The sequence below is a fragment of the Nicotiana tabacum genome, chromosome 20 (assembly GCF_000715075.1).
Source record: "Nicotiana tabacum cultivar K326 chromosome 20, ASM71507v2, whole genome shotgun sequence".
Taxonomy (NCBI): Eukaryota; Viridiplantae; Streptophyta; class Magnoliopsida; order Solanales; family Solanaceae; genus Nicotiana; species Nicotiana tabacum.
The window spans coordinates 38263377-38280619 of record NC_134099.1 but is presented as its reverse complement, the minus strand read 5'-3'; the positions used below and the strand labels follow the sequence as shown (position 1 = coordinate 38280619).

The window sequence follows — 17243 nt, the reverse complement described above, 5'->3', positions numbered from 1 at the left end:
TGCCTTTTCAAACAGCCCCCCCAACACACACACACACACACTATATATATATAGAGAGAGGGGGGGGGGGGGTTTGCTAACCTACTACACAGTTGTAGTAGGTTAGCATTGTATGCATATTTGATTTCCCGAAAATACCCTCATTATTTAAGGGCCACCAAATTAAGCTTAAGGCTTTTTTGTCCTTCCCCAAATCCTAAAAAATAAACCCAAATAAATATGATCTTTATATCTTCCAGCTAGAATTGTGGCGGGAAATCTTTTCATTATATTTTCCATCTTCAGTCATGGTCTTCCCAAGTTCTAAAACGGTTTTCTTGTTCCACTAACTTTTCTTGCCAGATACCTTGATAAATATACTAATGAAGGTAAATGTTTAATATTTTTATGTCTCATTTTTTGCTGTTCAAAAATATTGTGTAAACTTTTATAACTTTCTTTCTTTCGATTTGTTTATGCGACCAATTATTCCATTTAGATTTGTCCTAGTTCTGAATCAAACAATCTGTATTGATAAAATTTTATACTTTTGCTGGCTTTGAATACAGATGCTTAATAATACTTCAACTGATTTTACAGTAGGTGTCTCAAGAAGTCATTGTCCATGTGGTGATAATGAATGTTATATTAATGGAGAAATTACTGAAAGATCAGGTGAAGAACTTAGGCATGAAAATATTGACATGAATAACAGTGATTTATACAAGGGCAAAGTGTTTAATAGTGATGATGAAGCTTATAATTGTTATATAAATTTTGCTAAACAAATTGGTTTCTCAGTTAGACGCGATCGCTACTTTGGACGTACAGAAGGTCCTATGAGAATTTATAGGAGAGATTATGTATGTCATCGAGCCGGTAGCCCTCGTCCTCAAAAGGTTGTAGAAAAAAAGCGACAACGAGATCGAAAATCTTCTAGATGCAATTGTAATGCTAAGATGTGTGTTGCTAAAGAAATCATTGATGGAGTCACTCATTGGATGGTGGTGTATTTTGATAATGTCCACAACCATGAACTATTGAATGATAAGGAAGTGAAATTTCTTCTTGCTTATCGAAATATTGATATTATTGATCAAAAGAGGATTACACTTCTTGCAAAAGCTGGATGTTCAATGAGTTTGATCCGAATAGTGCTTGAACTAGAAAATGGTGTAATGTAGGCCAGTTGCCTTTTACAGAAAAAGATATCAGGAATTTTATTCAATCTGAAAGTTCTGCCAATATTGAATATGATGCTTTGGAGCTATTAAAAATTTGCAAGAGTTTCAAAGACAAAGATGTTGATTTCCAATATGATTTCACAGTTGATGCCTGTCAAAGACTTGAAAATATCATTTGGGCATTTGGGGACTCTATTCGTGCTCATGAGCTTTTTGGAGATGTAGTTATTTTTTATACTACTTATCGATTGAATCGTTATGGGATGTCGCTGGGAGTTTGGGTTGGCGTGAACAACCATGGACATACTATTTTCTTTGGTTGTGTGCTATTACGAAATGAGAAGGCACCTTCCTTTTCATGGACAGTAAAGGTGAATATCATTGTATTCTCAAAAAAAAAATTTAATATTTTTTTTCTTTATTGCTAATGTCTATTTATTTTACAAAGTTTCTTACGGCTTATGAATGGAAAACATCCACAAACCATATTAACTGATCAAGATCTTGGTTTAACAGAAGCGATCACTAATGAATTGCCTCTCACAAAACATGCCTTTTGTATATGGCATATTACATCCAAGTTCTCTACTTGGTTTTCTTTTGCCCTTGGTTCAAGGTATCTGCAATTTAAATTTGAATTCCATCGCCTTTATGAAATTGGTAGCATAGAAGAATTTGAGTATCAGTGGGACAAATTGATTACTAAATTTGATCTTGAATCAGATAGGCATATCAAATTGCTATATGCAAATCGTGCATCATGGGCATTACCATACTTGAAAGGATATTTTTTTGCTGGAATGACAACAACTGGACGCTCAGAATCTATTAATGCATACTTGAAAAGATTTTTACATGCAAGAACTAGTTTAAAAGAATTTGTTGAGCAGGTTGGTACAACGGTCAGCATAAGAAACCATGCCAATGAAAAGGCAACGATGCGACAAAAGTATTACAATCCTCAAATTAAGACATTTATGCCAATGGAGAAACATGCATCAAAAGTCCTCACACCTTTTGCCTTTAAGTTATTACAGGATGAGATAATATTCTCTATTGAATATGGTTTATTTTCAAATAGTGATGGATGTTATATTGTGCACCACTACAACAAAACAAATGGTGGACGTTTTGTCTATTGGAATCCACTAGAAGAGGTTGTTCAATGTTCTTGCCAAGAGTTTGAATTTTCAGGAATTTTGTACAGGCATTCTATTCAAGTACTTAATGCTCATAATTATTTCATGTTACCAGAGAAGTACTTGTTGGCTAGATGGAGGCAAGAAAATTCATTGGTACTAAAGTTTTCTCATATGATGAATCTCAATAAGGATGATAATGAGTTCCAAAATCTTCAATCTATAGTTAGAGATTTGATTCGTGAATCAGTAAAGACGAAATGTCGTCTTGATTGTGCCAAAAGAGAATTAGAAAGAGTATTGCAAGTTGTTCAATGTCTTCCTGAAAATGAGCACATCATTGATGAGCATGAACATGTTGATATTAGTCAATCTATAGAACATAGTTCTCCAAATGAAGATTATCATATTGAAAATCCCCAACAATCTCAAACAAAAGGAAGGAAGAAAGGGAAAAGGTTAATTGGTGGTGTTGAAGCTGCTAAAAAAACAAGATACTGCCATGTTCCTAATTGTGGTGGAACTGGTCATGACTCAAGAAATTATCCACTCAAAAGAAAAATAACTGAAATTCCAATATCTCAATCTCCCCACAAGTAAGTGTAGTTTCATTATATTTAACTCTTATTAAATTGCTAGATATTCATAATGTATATAAATTAAAATCAATTTTTTTTGTGTTGTAGGCTTCAAAACGGATGGACAAGGAAGCTATGAGGCGATCCAGTTGTTATGGAGTCCTTTTGCTCATTGAAAAAAGTCAATGTAGATTGTCATTGTTAATAGATAGTACTGCAGAAATCATAAATTGCAACAACTCATTTTTTGATTATGGATAGAAACATTTTTGGCAACTGAAAGAATCTGTTCTATATTTCTTAAAATGTTTAAGATGACTACAAGACGAGGGGGACTTTAGGCCTAACCTCCAATACTTACAAAATTCATAAATAAACTACTAATTTCTACAGACAACAATATTAGAGGTGACTCTCCTCCCTATTTCAAGAATTACAAGTGCTATAAATTTGAAAACTTGTAGAGCTTCTGTAGTATCAAATGTTTCTGCAGTCGCGCCCTCCAGCTTCTTAGTTTCATGCTTTGTACAATTTTAACCTTGTAAAACTTGAGACAATCAGTCCATGGATAAAAATAAGTTGCAACTTGAGAATTTCTGCAGATGTTGGAAAGACAAATTTTAGTTTGTAAAACATAGTTCGTGAGAGCATATAATAGATCTTAATGTCTTTGTAATATACAATCACAACTTAAACAATAATCCTACATTGCAAATCATAATTAATATTGCACCCTCCAGCTTCTAATTTATGATTTGTACAATCATAAGCTTGTAAAAGTTGAGACAAACAATGGGTAATACCTGTAGAGGTTGAAAAAAAATTCTAGTTTGTCATCACCCTCAATTTGCATCGCAACTACCCTGCAAAATACTTGATTATCAAAACGTTCTGTCTCAATAACTTCAAGAGCTTGCAAATCAAAATATTTGTGAGAGTAAACCGCTACGTGAAATGTACATCTTGATTTAAAAAATCTATTTTTGATCCAAGATTAAAACTTTACTACAATTAAAAAATTCACTCGGAACTTATCTTTAACCCCAAAATTGTGAGACAGATGCAAATTTGAGGAGTGCTTACAGTGACCCAACACTAGAACGTTGTGGTACCACCACCAGTGTCGATGTCTCTATGTTTCCCATCAATTTTACTTGTATAATATCAAAAATCCTGAATCATGGATGAACTTGCAGGAAGATCTATAACAAAAATCGACATTAAGTTGAAAAGAAAAGGGAAAATTTGGGGGACTATAGAAATTCTTCGAGATTTAGATTGGACTTACAAAATTGATATTGTAAGTCGAAAATGAAGTTTAAGACTTCAAGGAATTCATCTCTGCCAGTTGATTAGGAATAGAATGAGAAGAGGAAATAGTTAAATGGATTTCTGACGGGAGAGAGATCAGATTTATTTGGGTTTATTTTTTGGGATTTGGGGAAGGGCAAAAAAGCCCTTAAGCTTAATTTGGTGGACCTTAAATAATGAGGGTATTTTCGGAAAATCAAATATGCATACAATGCTAACCTACTACAACTGTGTAGTAGGTTAGCAAAACCCATATATATATATATGTATCCGGAGAGCCTCCAGGACAAGGAGGCGGCGATCAACCATCCACTCTCGAGATTCATATTGATCAATAGATCTCCGCGTCCTGCCAGTTCGCTAAGTAGACTCACTCTACCGAGGGGCAACAAAGGCTGGAACTCTTCATGTCGAAAACAAGGGACCTACTTCTCATCCTCGGAGTTAGCAGGTATGAAACAGTATTGTTGAAAAATTAGATTATGGAGAATAAAAATTAGCAAAGGTTGAGACATATGTATATTTTGTCCACACAGTGATAAATAAAATTAGGTGTATCCCTCAAAATTTAACAAGTTTTTCTAGTTGTAAACTGAGAATAAAACGAGCAGAAAATTTGATAAAAAATCTAGCACAGAAAGAGATGAAATAGGAAGGAGAGTCAAAAAAAAAATTGGCATTGTTCACAAGAGTGCCATGTATAGGAGGAAGAAGAAGTTTGAGAGAAGTGTGTCTTTAGCTTTTCAAAAATTATTTTTATATAGGTGTTTCTTCAACAATTAATTTCCGACTAGTTAACGGCTAATTTTAATAGCTAATTTGATTATTGATTATAATATAAAACATTTTGAAACGATAGGATAACACCATCGAAACAAGCTGTTAGGTTGGACAGTACTTTAGTCTAAATTTTTTCATTATTAAACTTCAAAAGTGTCATTTATGCACAAATCGCTACAGTGGGGACAGCAGTTAAATAGCGACGCGAACTATCCTATTCGTGCAAATCATCCCAAAACTTTCATCAAGTCCAAAACGAACAGAGTCCAATATTCTTATGAGCCCAACCATATACCATACCACAACTCAATCAGGCCCATTGCTTGCCCCCCACGCTACCGTCAACTAATTTTGACCCAATCCTTTTCAAAAACGGAAGCCGAACTCCTAAAACCCCAGTAATTCTTCCGTCTATATGCTACTGGCTTCCCCACTCTATTGGCGCCTCTTCACCCAATCTATCTGCCGCCGTCCTCCGCCGTGTAAACAGTTTCTCCTCCTCCGCCGTTTCTCATCAGAACCACCAATGGGAAAAGCTGCGAAAGGTTCCGAAGCTAATTCCAGCGCCGTCTCCTACCCTAAAGACGAAAGTTATCTACAAAACGTTATTCCTAAACGTATCGCTCTCTTCCAGTCTATTCAGAATGAGCAACACCTTCAGCGCCTTTCCCTCTCCCCTGATCCTATCAAGTAAAACTCTAATTGTTTACTACTTAATTCAAAGAAGAATGACATTGATACTATTTGCATAGTCTCTTAATATTTTCAATTGCGAATTTATCGAACATATTTTATTGTAATAGACTGTGATTTTGTAGTACCTTTTTATGTAGTTAAAGATGTAAGTTTAGTTTCAAATCATTAGGATATGATGTCCCGTTTCACACTGAAAATTAATTTGAAAAAAAAATGGCATTGCTGCTCTTTGCATAGCCGGTCAATGTTTATTTATTGCGAATTTATCAGACGTATTGTGGTTCTATAGTACCGTTCATTAGGATATGATGTTCCGTTTCACACTAAAAATTATTGCAAAAAGAAAAGAAAAGAAAAGAAAAAGAATGGTGTTGTTTCTATTTGTATGGTAACAATTTTATGTAGATTACAAAGTTCTATTTTTTTTTTTTGGATTTTTTAATCATAAAAGATGTGATTTATAGTGTCATTTATTTGATTTATAGTATGTTTATGCAATTAAAGATGTTTTCTTAAGAAGTATTAGGAAACGATATTGATAACAATACAGGAAATAATGTTTCTATTCACCCTGAAATTTAGTTGAGGAGTATGGTATTATTGTTATTTATGGAGTCACACAAAATTTTTAGTAGAAATATAATTTTCTCCTATGTTTTTTGAAATATTTCTTAACTAAGCAGATTGTGATGTATCCTATTTTTATATGTAATTTTTAAGTTTCTCTCTCTCTCTCTCTCTCTATGTATATGTTGGAATGATGTTTGATTTACACGACATTGATTTATTTGGTAATAAGTTTCTATTTTAGTTAAACATTTGAATGTGGGGTATGATTGTGTTTAATTAGGATCGAGTTACCAAGTGGGACAATGAAGGAGGGGAAGAAATGGAATACCACACCATTGGATATAGCAAAGGAGATATCGAAGAGCTTGGCTTCAAACGCATTGATCGCGAAGGTGAACGGGGTGCTTTGGGATTTGTTGAGGCCATTGGAAGGTGATTGTAAGCTAGAGCTCTTCACTTTTGACAGTGACGAAGGCCGCGACACATTTTGGCACTCGAGTGCTCACATTCTTGGCGAGGTTTCAACCTTTTGTCTACCACATTTTGGTTGTGTCTTCATCAAGTTATGATCTTTAGAAATTTGTACAGCTGAAATACTTGCTTTGCTCATTCTTTCACTTTTGTTTATGTTCTTTTTGTGGTTTTGTTAGTCGTTGGAGAGGACATATGGATGCAAATTGTGTATTGGACCGTGTACAACAAGAGGAGAGGTATAATATGTTTGCCTAATCTTTTGAATATTTAAGTTATTCTTTTGAGAGTTTCGCTGTGATCTGGAATGCGAGAAAAACTATTTAGTGTTGCAATGAAATGAGCTTGAAAAGAACAGGATGGATATGGAGGATTTATAGTCGGCGACTTCGAGTCATACTTGATTAGTTAATCGATTAGTTCTTGGGTCTAAGTCGTGATATGGAATTTCTTATTCTCCTTACATGGCTTTTGGTTACTTGGCAAAGTTATGTCATTTTTTTCTTGGGAATAGATAAAACTGAAAACGTCCAGCTAGCTGGCTAATGATATGATTAAGTAGTTTCCTAAAAGTAATTTAACTGAAGCTGGTTATTGCCCGACTGCTTCATTTGATAGCTGATATCCTTGTCAAACCAATGGGACAATTCTTCATCCTACCATATCTTAAAGTTGTTTCTTTTACTGCAGCCACGAGCTCACAATGTGCCCTCCTCCTAGGCCATATAGCCGGCAGGGCCCTCTCTTTCATTATAGCTTATTCTTAGTCAGTTCATATTGCTTCCAACCTGTTCTGACATGTCTAAACTGCCACTGCAGGGTTTCTATTATGACGCCTTTTATGGTGAACTGGGATTAAATGAGGATCATTTTAAACGGATCGAGTCGGAGGCAGCAAAAGCTGTTTCGGTACTACTCTTTTGTCTCTCAGAACTGCCTTGATTAAAAGTGCAACTGCTTGTTGCCTCTTGTATTTTACATTTCTGCTGTTTTATTTTTTTGTCTCTTGGAATTTCTCTGTTCTGGTTGTTTGTAAAAGGGATTCTATGTTTTATGGTTGAGTATCATGTTTCTCTTTATTGCTACGTGATTTTTAACATAGTAAAAAGTTTCATTTTTCTTGCTGTATGATTAGGAAGTTGATGAAAGGAAAATACACATTCGACAGATTTGAATGTTTTGTGCTCGTCTTTTTTCTAGTAAATTCATGTAATAATAGAGTGTGCTGAATTAGAAGGAACTCTTTAGTTAAGAAAATCAGTGGAGCCTTTCCGACCCAGTTGTAGTATATTCACCAGATCAAGGGTCTAGACCACTATCTATTAATGTGGTGGACACAACTATACACAGTCAAATACTTGTATTGCTCTTGAATATACTCCTATCTTAAATGAAAATCTTCTTTCTTCTATGATCCTTCATACATGCCTAATCAAGAATGCAACGCTAAGGTTGTAGCAAGTTGTAGGATATAGCGATATAAGACTGATAGGGGTGTTTAGATCTTTCTCATCACTTAGCTAAGGCACCATTGGCTGTTGCAAATTTTTGTTTACTTCTCCTGCATTGTATTCAACATGCAACTAACTTCCCTTTATTTCTCAGGAGAAACAACCTTTTGAACGCATTGAAGTTTCACGGCAACAAGCTCTTGATATGTTCTCTGATAATAGGTTTAAGGTTGAATTGCTATGATCTGCAGTCTTGATCCTTCAATGCTTTTTCTGTGTGCAACATTTTCAGGAATCTCGCATCTTAATTTATTTTCCCCATCTTTCAATTAGGTGGAAATCATTAAGGATTTGCCTGAAGATAAGACAATCACAGTATACAGATGTGGTCCCTTAGTTGACCTATGCCGTGGTCCGCATATACCAAATACTTCTTTTGTTAAAGCATTAGCTTGTACAAAGGTGAGTTGATGCATATCCTCATAGAAGAAAGAGTCGGCCTATGTGTGTTGATGTGATCTTTTCTGATCAATCTTATGATTCTAGGCTTCATCAGCATATTGGAGAGGAGATAAGGACCGTGAAAGCTTGCAAAGAGTTTATGGAATATCTTATCCAGATAAAAAACAGTTGAAGGTGACTTTGAAAGCTGGTTACATCATTTAGGATTTGACTTTGATCTTTTGCCACTATGCCTTACTGATAATAATCAGAACCAAAAAAAAAAAAAGAATTGTTAAACTGCTTCATGAAAAGAAGAGCTTATGAAACTGCAGACTATTTCCTGTGCTTCCACACCTGCCCTCCCTCTAAAAAAGAAAAAGGAAAAGAAAATGGATAGAGAAAGACAGAGGAAATAATCCCTTATTTTACAGGTTTAGATCTCAAAGTTGTTTTTGAGTGGTAATCTTTGAGATATGCTTTGCTCAATTTTAGAGTACCCAATGTTTGCCTTTACTCTTTAGCCAGTTTTTTGGCCTTTTCTTGTTTGTGTTCCGATGTATTTACATATCCTTTTTTAAGCATGGAGAACTTTTCTTTTTTGGATAGGTTTTTTAAGCTTGGAAAACTGGTGCATTCAGCTTTTTCTGATTATATGAAATGAGAGAAATATGAGGATATATTGAGAAAGGAATTTAATAAAATCCTTTTTATTTCATCCATATTTTTGGTGTAAAGAAATAACTCTTTTTTTCCATAGATAGCTGAGTAGGCTTCATAGGAGATATCGAGAGTAGACCACATATAATTATATGTTATTTGAGTTCTAGCCTGATGAATTGATGAACTAATATTTGGTCTATCAGTAAAAGCAGAAGATGTCGCTTTTAGTCCTGTCCTTAGGAAGGAGAAAAGGTCACAGAACTGCTTCTTTTGAGGAATATTTAATAAAAGAATGTCTATTTATAGGAATACCTAGCTATGATCGAGGAAGCAAAGAAATATGATCACAGAGAGCTGACTAAGAAGCAAGAGCTTTTCTTTTTTCATCCATTAAGGTATACCTTGAAATTATTTGTACTTTTCACTATAGCTCAAATATTTCATAATACTTAATGAGATTTATGCATTTCAGCCCTGGAAGTTGTTTCTTTCTTCCACATGGTGCTCGAGTTTGCAACAAATTGTTGGAGTTCATAAAGAGCCAGTATTGGAAGAGAGGCTATGAGGAGGTAATTTGCTTGTGCTTAAGTATATTGGTTGCAAGAATGTTTTGAAATGCAGATTGGAACAATGGAAGTTTAGTTCGTACTGCACGGACTATTTGACTGGCTGGAGTTCAGTCGGGACATTTCTGTTCTTGTTAAAACTGCTTTTATTTCTTGATTTCATTTGAGATGAATAGTTTACTCCTAATAATGGACTGAATTCCTTCTGCCCACTGGACAGAAGAGATCCTCATCTGGTGTCTTGAAATTCTTCATTAACAATCAATTCAATCCTTAGATTAGATCAAAGCAGCAAGGATACTGACATATGTGTAATGTCAGGCGCAAACTATGGTGGAAATACACCATAATTTTAAAAGAATGAAGTGGGCAAGAGCCGAGTCAAACACTATTATAAGAAGTTTAATAGTATACAGGAATGCAAAAATAATAGCGAGGGAAAAGGCAAAAGCAGCCATTAGAACAAGGCAGGGAATGTGCAAAACAGTCATAGACTGAAAAAGGGCACTAACTTTGAGAAACAACAGAACGACTTAGCGGTTCTTTTTTGTATTCTATATCATATAGGCATAGTTGGTGTCTGGAACCAGGCACTCATTACTCAATCAAGGGACATTTTAATCAGAGGATACACGTCCTAAAAATATAAAAATGCAGGCACTAAAATATGTGTCTGACATGCTCCTATATCCATGTAATTTTCAATTTTGGCATCCATGCATATGACGAGATATTATGTCTTCGTCCTTTTCTTTTTTCCTCTTGGCCTATGAGTTGCGTCTTCTTTTTCTCTTTTTTCCTTTCCCCCTCTCAATGTAGGAAGAGAGATAAAAGATTGAACTATTGGATTTGGACCTCAACTGATAAAGTTGTGTGCTGGTTTATTTATGAGTGCTTGTCTTCATACATGCTTATGCAGGTTTGGAGTCCAAATATGTACAACATGCAGTTGTGGGAAACTTCTGGGCATGCTGCAAATTACAAGGAGAACATGTTCGTTTTTGAGGTAAAATTTTCTGCACTTGTAGCTGCTTTCATATTGTGGTGCATTTGAATAAGTTTTTCATTTTTTTAACAGCCTAATTTCGGCAACATTGATGCTTAAAGTAGGAATATTTTATGTCAGTAAGAGTAAGAGGAGTATGTCTCAAATATATACAGAATGAGGTGAAATTTCTGAGTATCCAAAATGGAAAGAGTGTCATATAAACTGGAAAAGAGGAATTACTTTCTTTTGTTAGCCAGTGATTGTTATATTGCATTGCTCTTTTTGGAGTATCCTCTTGCTTAGTTCTATCATAATAGCCATTATATTGGTCCCTAATGATAGTTAAGTTCTAAGATCATATTACATGCTTATAATATTTTGAAATCAGTTGTGTCGCCGAAAGGCTCAGAGTTATTGAATTATCTAGGATAAGTAGTATATAAATTCAATAAACATCAGTAGAATAATAGTATAATCTAGTTTAAAAAATGATAATACTAGTATATATGTTTAGAAAAATGAATAATAAGATAATTAGTAACTTTTTAATTAGTTCCAGTGTTTTCGATATGTTAAAATGTTTCATACAAAACTTTAGTAGTTCTATTGATGTGCTTACAAATTCCGAGTTGATAAGTGAGGAGACATGTATGTTTGCAAATATCTTATCTTGCTCACAAATTGACATGCAGGTTATTTAGTTAGGACAGGAAATGCCGGATTATATAGTAGAAACATGAAATTCCTTCACTTATTTGAGATATTTAGTTCTCACAAATAATCTAGATTTGTATTGTTGTACTCTTTCTTTCGTTTTGCTTAAGTATTCTGTTTATGTTTAACTTGAATAGGTTAGTATCTTGTTTTGTAAGTACTGCCTCTGGGTGAACATATTTAGCTAGGAGCTATCTTTGTTGTGTAATGGTTCTTGCTTCTTCGGGCTGCAGATTGAAAAACAAGAATTTGGGCTGAAGCCAATGAATTGCCCAGGCCATTGTTTAATATTTGATCACAGAGTTCGTTCCTACAGGGGTGAGCTTTTCCAATAGTTACTTTTCTTCTCTTGCTTTATTTGCATGTTTTTTGGTTTTACCATTGGTCTGGCCAGTTAATTTGGAACTAAGGCATGCCTGATCAGAAATTCTCATGATAACATAGAGATGCTTGACCATAAAATGTTGGTGCTACTAGTAACTGCAGAGGTGCTATTTGGTTGTCTATGATGTCATGCCGAATCAGATTGTCAAATTACAAGGAATCTCAAGGGATGAAATTTCATGAAATTTGTTGTCTAAAAGGGTGCCTGTTTATACCTGCAACATGCTCTCTGCAAATATTTGCCTTTCATGAAAATCCGTTGTTTCTCATTATTAATACCAGCCTGTAGTTTCTGCACCATAATTTTTTTTTATATATATATATATACACACACACACTAACTAATAGCATTCTCATTCATGTTATTTTAACTGTAAGCAACACCTCAATGATTAACCAACAGTTCAATAATGCAGAGCTACCACTCCGTCTGGCTGACTTTGGAGTTCTACACAGGAATGAGGCCAGTGGTGCACTTACTGGCTTAACACGTGTCAGGAGATTTCAGCAGGTATTGTCACATTTTTTATTTCCTTTTGTCTTTTATAGATGATCATGTAAGCTTTTCCTTAAGGAGCGATAGTGGTTTGTTTCATACACTAAGTTTTTGCCATGTGTCATCCTGAAGAACCTCTTCCTATAAAACCTTTATTACTGTCTCTTTTGTGCTAAGACAACCTCTTTTCTAACCCTATTACTTTGCAGGATGATGCTCACATCTTTTGCAGGGAGTCACAGGTGGGTTATGATTTATGAATATGCTATGAACCTACATAATTGGAAAACCTGTATGACCTAAATTATTCACGTTGCAGATTAAGGATGAAGTCAAGGGTGTCTTAGATTTCATCAGTTATGTGTATAAGATATTTGGTTTCACTTTTGACCTGAAGTTATCAACGGTACGACTTCTTCTATTCCATTATTTTTCATATTGTTATAATTGATTTCGGCTAAATATCGGTCCTACATGCATTTGTTATTATAGTAATGATTACAGACAGTTGCCCTTGTTATGGAACATTTTTCGTTGTTCCATACTTTTTCTTGTCTGGAAAGTGAGCTGCAAGTGCAACTGTTTTTTCCATTGTTCTTATATTCGGATGTTTCTGTATATGGTCTAACATGCATTTTATGAGTGCTTTCCACATTTCTGTTGTACATTTCTCCATGTATATCCCACTCGTATTTCTGACTTGCAGAGGCCTGAAAAGTATCTCGGAGACTTAGAAAGCTGGAACAAGGCTGAAGATGCTCTTGCGGAAGCATTGGACGAGTTCGGAAAGCCCTGGGAGGTTTGCTATCAAATTTTCTTGGATCTGAAAATTAAAAAAAATTGGACTTTAGACATCATTTATTACAATTCTACACCTTTTTTGGTGCTTCTTTTATCCCACTCTATTCCAATTTTATGTCAACTCAATGATGACACCATTCTACTATAAAGTTGTTGTATGGAGCTTTCACTTCTTTTTTAGTAATTCTACTTGACTTATATTTACTTTTTTACTATTTAAACTAATATTTTAAATTCCTTGCGCAATCAAATGTTGTCGTATAGAATGAGACGAGAGGTGTAGCTCTTTTTGGGTTACACCAACAGGAAAATCGGGATTGTTGTTTTGGGATTTTTTTTTTTTTTTTTTTTTTGTGTGTGTGTGTGTGTATGGAAAACCGAGGTAGTCACCCGTTGTGTCTTCTTTTCTTGGTTGTTCTTTTTCTTAATTGCTTTAATCTTGACTTTTACTTAAAGAGTTCTGTTCAATCAGAAAAACGAAGGAGATGGAGCGTTTTACGGTCCAAAAATTGATATAAGTGTTTCTGACGCAATGAGAAGAAAATTCCAGTGTGCAACATTGCAGGTTAGATTTGGTCTTACTTTCCTTGGTTCATTCCACAAACAATTCCCCTTTGAAATTTCATTTACCTTCAAACTTTTCAGAAAGGTCTATTGCACCACATTAGAAGTATTCATCTGAATGCTTTCTTTTTCAGCTTGATTTCCAACTTCCTCAACGATTCAACCTTGCATACTCAGCAGAAGATGAAAATAAGAGGGAGAGACCAGTTATGATACATAGAGCTATACTTGGGTCAGTTGAGCGTATGTTTGCTATTCTTTTGGAGCATTTCAAGGGGAAATGGCCTTTCTGGCTTAGTCCACGTCAAGCAATGGTCTGCCCTGTTTCCGACAAATCTCAGTCATATGCTCTGGAGGTTAGTTTCAGTTATGTACTTTCATTAAACGAATAGCATTTCATGAATTATTCTTTCCTCTGTAGTTCATCATTATGAAATTGCCTTAACCTTTTGCTTGTCTTTTATTAAGCTCCGAGAGAGAATACATGATGCTGGTTATTATGTTGATGTTGATACAAGTGACAGGACAATCCAGAAGAAGGTTTGTGTTTAATGTCGTTTATCAGATAGAATGCCCGTCTGTTTCGCGCTAGTGCAGGCTCACTGAACAATTTTTATATGAAATTACTAATTTACAGTAAATATTTAGGTCTAAGGACGAAGTAACAACAAATTTCGCTGTTTCTTGGTTAGAGTTTATTTTATAAAAAGGAAATATAAGTTAGGTCTGTTTGGAGACTCACCTGGCATAAAAGACTGAGTTCCTTCCAACAATAACCATTATGTTTTTAAAGTCCTTTTGTTGATATATCAGCTAAAGTTAATAGTGGTCACCTCTTTTCTGATTGGTATTAAGGACTGGCAAGGACTGCCGTCCTGAATTTGTTAAGCTACATTTGGCTTCAGAAATGCTATTAGAGAAGTTTACTAGTGGATTAAAAAATAGAAAAAGAAGGATGTAACATACACCAACAGAATAATGGGAAATGTAAATTTTATATTGTATATCCATCCTGTACTCTGAAGCAAGCCATCAGAATGACATAGTGCTTTCAGCTTTGAAGCTAATATGCTATGAAGATTTGATGAAGTAACTTAAATAGTTCTCACGCAATAGAAGTTCAGTCTAAAAAAAAATTTTCTTGTTGGCCTGTTAAAAAGAAATGCTTGTTTATGGCTGTTAATGTATGTGCAGGTACGAGAGGCTCAAGTGGCACAATATAACTATATTCTGGTTGTTGGAGAGGCGGAAGCCAGTAGTCGGCAGGTATCTTTATTGTCCCCAACCTGCATCGTATATATCTTTTTGTGATTGCAACTGAACAAACTGAAAAAAATAGTATCCAGATTACTTTGATCTGGCTCCATTATTTTAGTGACTTTCTAAGTTCAGACTGATAAGTTGGTTAAAGACCATCATTTTCCTTTAAATTTGAATAGTTGGAACATTCGGAACAGCAAGTCAGCATTCAAGTTTTCAGGGTACTAGATCTCGAATAGTTGGAACATCCAGATTTCTTTGAACATGATTTCATTTACTTTGCATTAAATAGTTGCAAGCTGCACAATAGCTCTTGCTATTGGGAATAGCTCTTGCTATTGGGAATGATGTAGTTCATGGTTTATGCTTCTCTCAGTTCTTGGTTTCTTTCTGTAATCCTTCATGCATTCTCCTCCATAGGATTTTTTTCTTTTCTAATTTTAAATCTTATAGTCAATATTCAACTGCTTATTCTTGCTGAAAAATCTGATCTATATATAAAAATTATTTCAGGTGAGCGTTCGAGTGAGAGACAAGCCTGATCATCAAGTCATGACAGTTGGTGACCTCCTCGCTCACTTCAAAGATATGGTTGCATCATTTCAATAGGAGACACTTGCTTCTTGTGCATTGTACTACTGAAGAAATGTAGCCCACAATCAATTTTCAGTTTTCCTACATGTAGGAGATGGAATGCATGCCAATACACTCAAGTCTATTTGTTTTTCAGTAATTGAAAGCTATTCTATTACAACAATCTGATATAAACTCAGTTGGAAATTTTGTATTATACTCGTGTTTTCTTACAAGCAGGTTGGTAATTTGTTTCTTATTAGCTGTTTAATCTTTTTCTTTCTTCTGATGTCTGAAAGTGGAATCGAATTGTGATTGACAGTAGGTAGCCCATATTGGTTTGTGAGTACTTGTTTTTCCCAAATAGGTTACTCCACTACGTGAACAGCTAATCAGCATTTACACTTTCATGGTACTAGATGCCGTGTCAGTCTTAGTTTACAACTGTGCTACTTTTTGACAAATACTATTGCTTTGATACTGGATGGAATTTCAGTCTTGCCAGAAATTCTTTATGTTAACAGTATATTATAGCATCTCTCCTGTTCAAACAAGTACTTAGTTTCAATTTTACAACTTCCTGATAAAAATCATATATTGTTCGTTCCATTAACTAAACAAGAAGATGAGGGATAATATTTTGGTTTTCGCTCTCAGTTATGGAAATCTTAAACTTGCTAATTCTTCTGAGTATTCAAATATCTGTCATGGACGAGATGGTGAATTGCTTCCCCTGACACCAAGAGATCAAGTATACGAAAACTAGTTCCTATAACGCTTTTTGTGATGAAGCATGTTCGCTGTTTTGTTAAGTTAAATGAGCAAGTCAATATGAGAAGAAGGTTCAAAGATTAATTGGTAAAGGATAAATTCCAGGACGTTACTCTCATGCAAAGCCAACAAGTTTTTTTTACTAATGTATACAGGTTTTGGAGGAAGCTCAATGAATCTTATAACTCGTGGCCAGAAAGCGTATCATATTTTCATGCTGTAAGACATTTTACGTTTCGTTTTCTTGGTGAAATGATTGCTACGTAATATCATATGGAAGCTCTTTTGCCATTGCAATGCAATCACCTCCTTCAAAAGGTTCAATTCCTAATGAATCTTTTCGAATGGTCCCCTTGTACGGTTTATGCTCTTTCACCTACCACCATACTCACGTACAGGGGCGGATTTAGGGGCGGAAGGGGCCGAAAAATTACACTGTATATATAAGGCAAAATTTGATTTTTACCTATATATATATATTAAGTTTTGAACCCCTTAATACAACCCGAAAGTGTAGTTTAGTGGTCAAGGGGGTTCAAAACCTTCATAAGGTTATAGATTTAATTCCCACTAGCTACAATTTTTTTTTTTTGAACCCCCTTCGTGGAGATCCTGTCTTCGCCACTGCTCACTTATATACTGATATTTCCCTTTTTCTTTTAAAGAAAGAATTTTTTGATCTTTTTTCCCTCCATTTGGTGATAAATACTTTTGAAAGTGATCAATTGGAAGCGCCAATGTCAATTCTTGACAAGGGATTTTACTTGTGATTGGAAATATATCACAGTTCGACCGTGGTAAAGGTTGATGCTATAAGCATGAGATATTAAAAGACGGGAAAAGTTGTTAGTAGACACAAGGAA

The 17243-nt window shown here is 34.9% G+C and overlaps 2 protein-coding genes across 2 annotated transcripts; both read left to right on the top strand.

The window, feature by feature from the left end:
* The first annotated feature begins 1624 nt into the window (after nucleotides 1-1624).
* Nucleotides 1625-2902, top strand: LOC107831508 (protein FAR1-RELATED SEQUENCE 11-like). Its single transcript, XM_075240127.1, has one exon. The coding sequence runs from the start codon at nucleotides 1625-1627 to the stop codon at nucleotides 2900-2902; it is 1278 nt and encodes a 425-aa protein (XP_075096228.1).
* A 2293-nt stretch (nucleotides 2903-5195) lies between these two features.
* Nucleotides 5196-15868, top strand: LOC107831509 (threonine--tRNA ligase, mitochondrial 1). Its single transcript, XM_075241185.1, has 20 exons — nucleotides 5196-5661; nucleotides 6518-6755; nucleotides 6888-6947; nucleotides 7528-7617; nucleotides 8314-8388; nucleotides 8493-8621; nucleotides 8706-8795; nucleotides 9570-9658; nucleotides 9736-9832; nucleotides 10749-10835; nucleotides 11765-11849; nucleotides 12332-12426; nucleotides 12621-12653; nucleotides 12731-12817; nucleotides 13118-13210; nucleotides 13685-13777; nucleotides 13911-14132; nucleotides 14245-14316; nucleotides 14971-15042; nucleotides 15550-15868. The coding sequence occupies exons 1-20, from the start codon at nucleotides 5387-5389 to the stop codon at nucleotides 15643-15645; spliced, it is 2178 nt and encodes a 725-aa protein (XP_075097286.1). The 5' UTR covers nucleotides 5196-5386; the 3' UTR covers nucleotides 15646-15868.
* Nucleotides 15869-17243: the final 1375 nt, after the last annotated feature.

Coding starts and splice junctions, on each gene's coding strand:
- LOC107831508 (XM_075240127.1), top strand. CDS start 1,625: ATGAATGGAAAACATCCACAAACCATATTAACTGATCAAGATCTTGGT.
- LOC107831509 (XM_075241185.1), top strand. CDS start 5,387: ATGCTACTGGCTTCCCCACTCTATTGGCGCCTCTTCACCCAATCTATC. Junction 6,948..7,527: donor CGTGTACAACAAGAGGAGAG/GTATAATATGTT, acceptor CTGCCACTGCAG/GGTTTCTATTATGACGCCTT. Junction 14,133..14,244: donor CTCAGTCATATGCTCTGGAG/GTTAGTTTCAGT, acceptor TCTTTTATTAAG/CTCCGAGAGAGAATACATGA.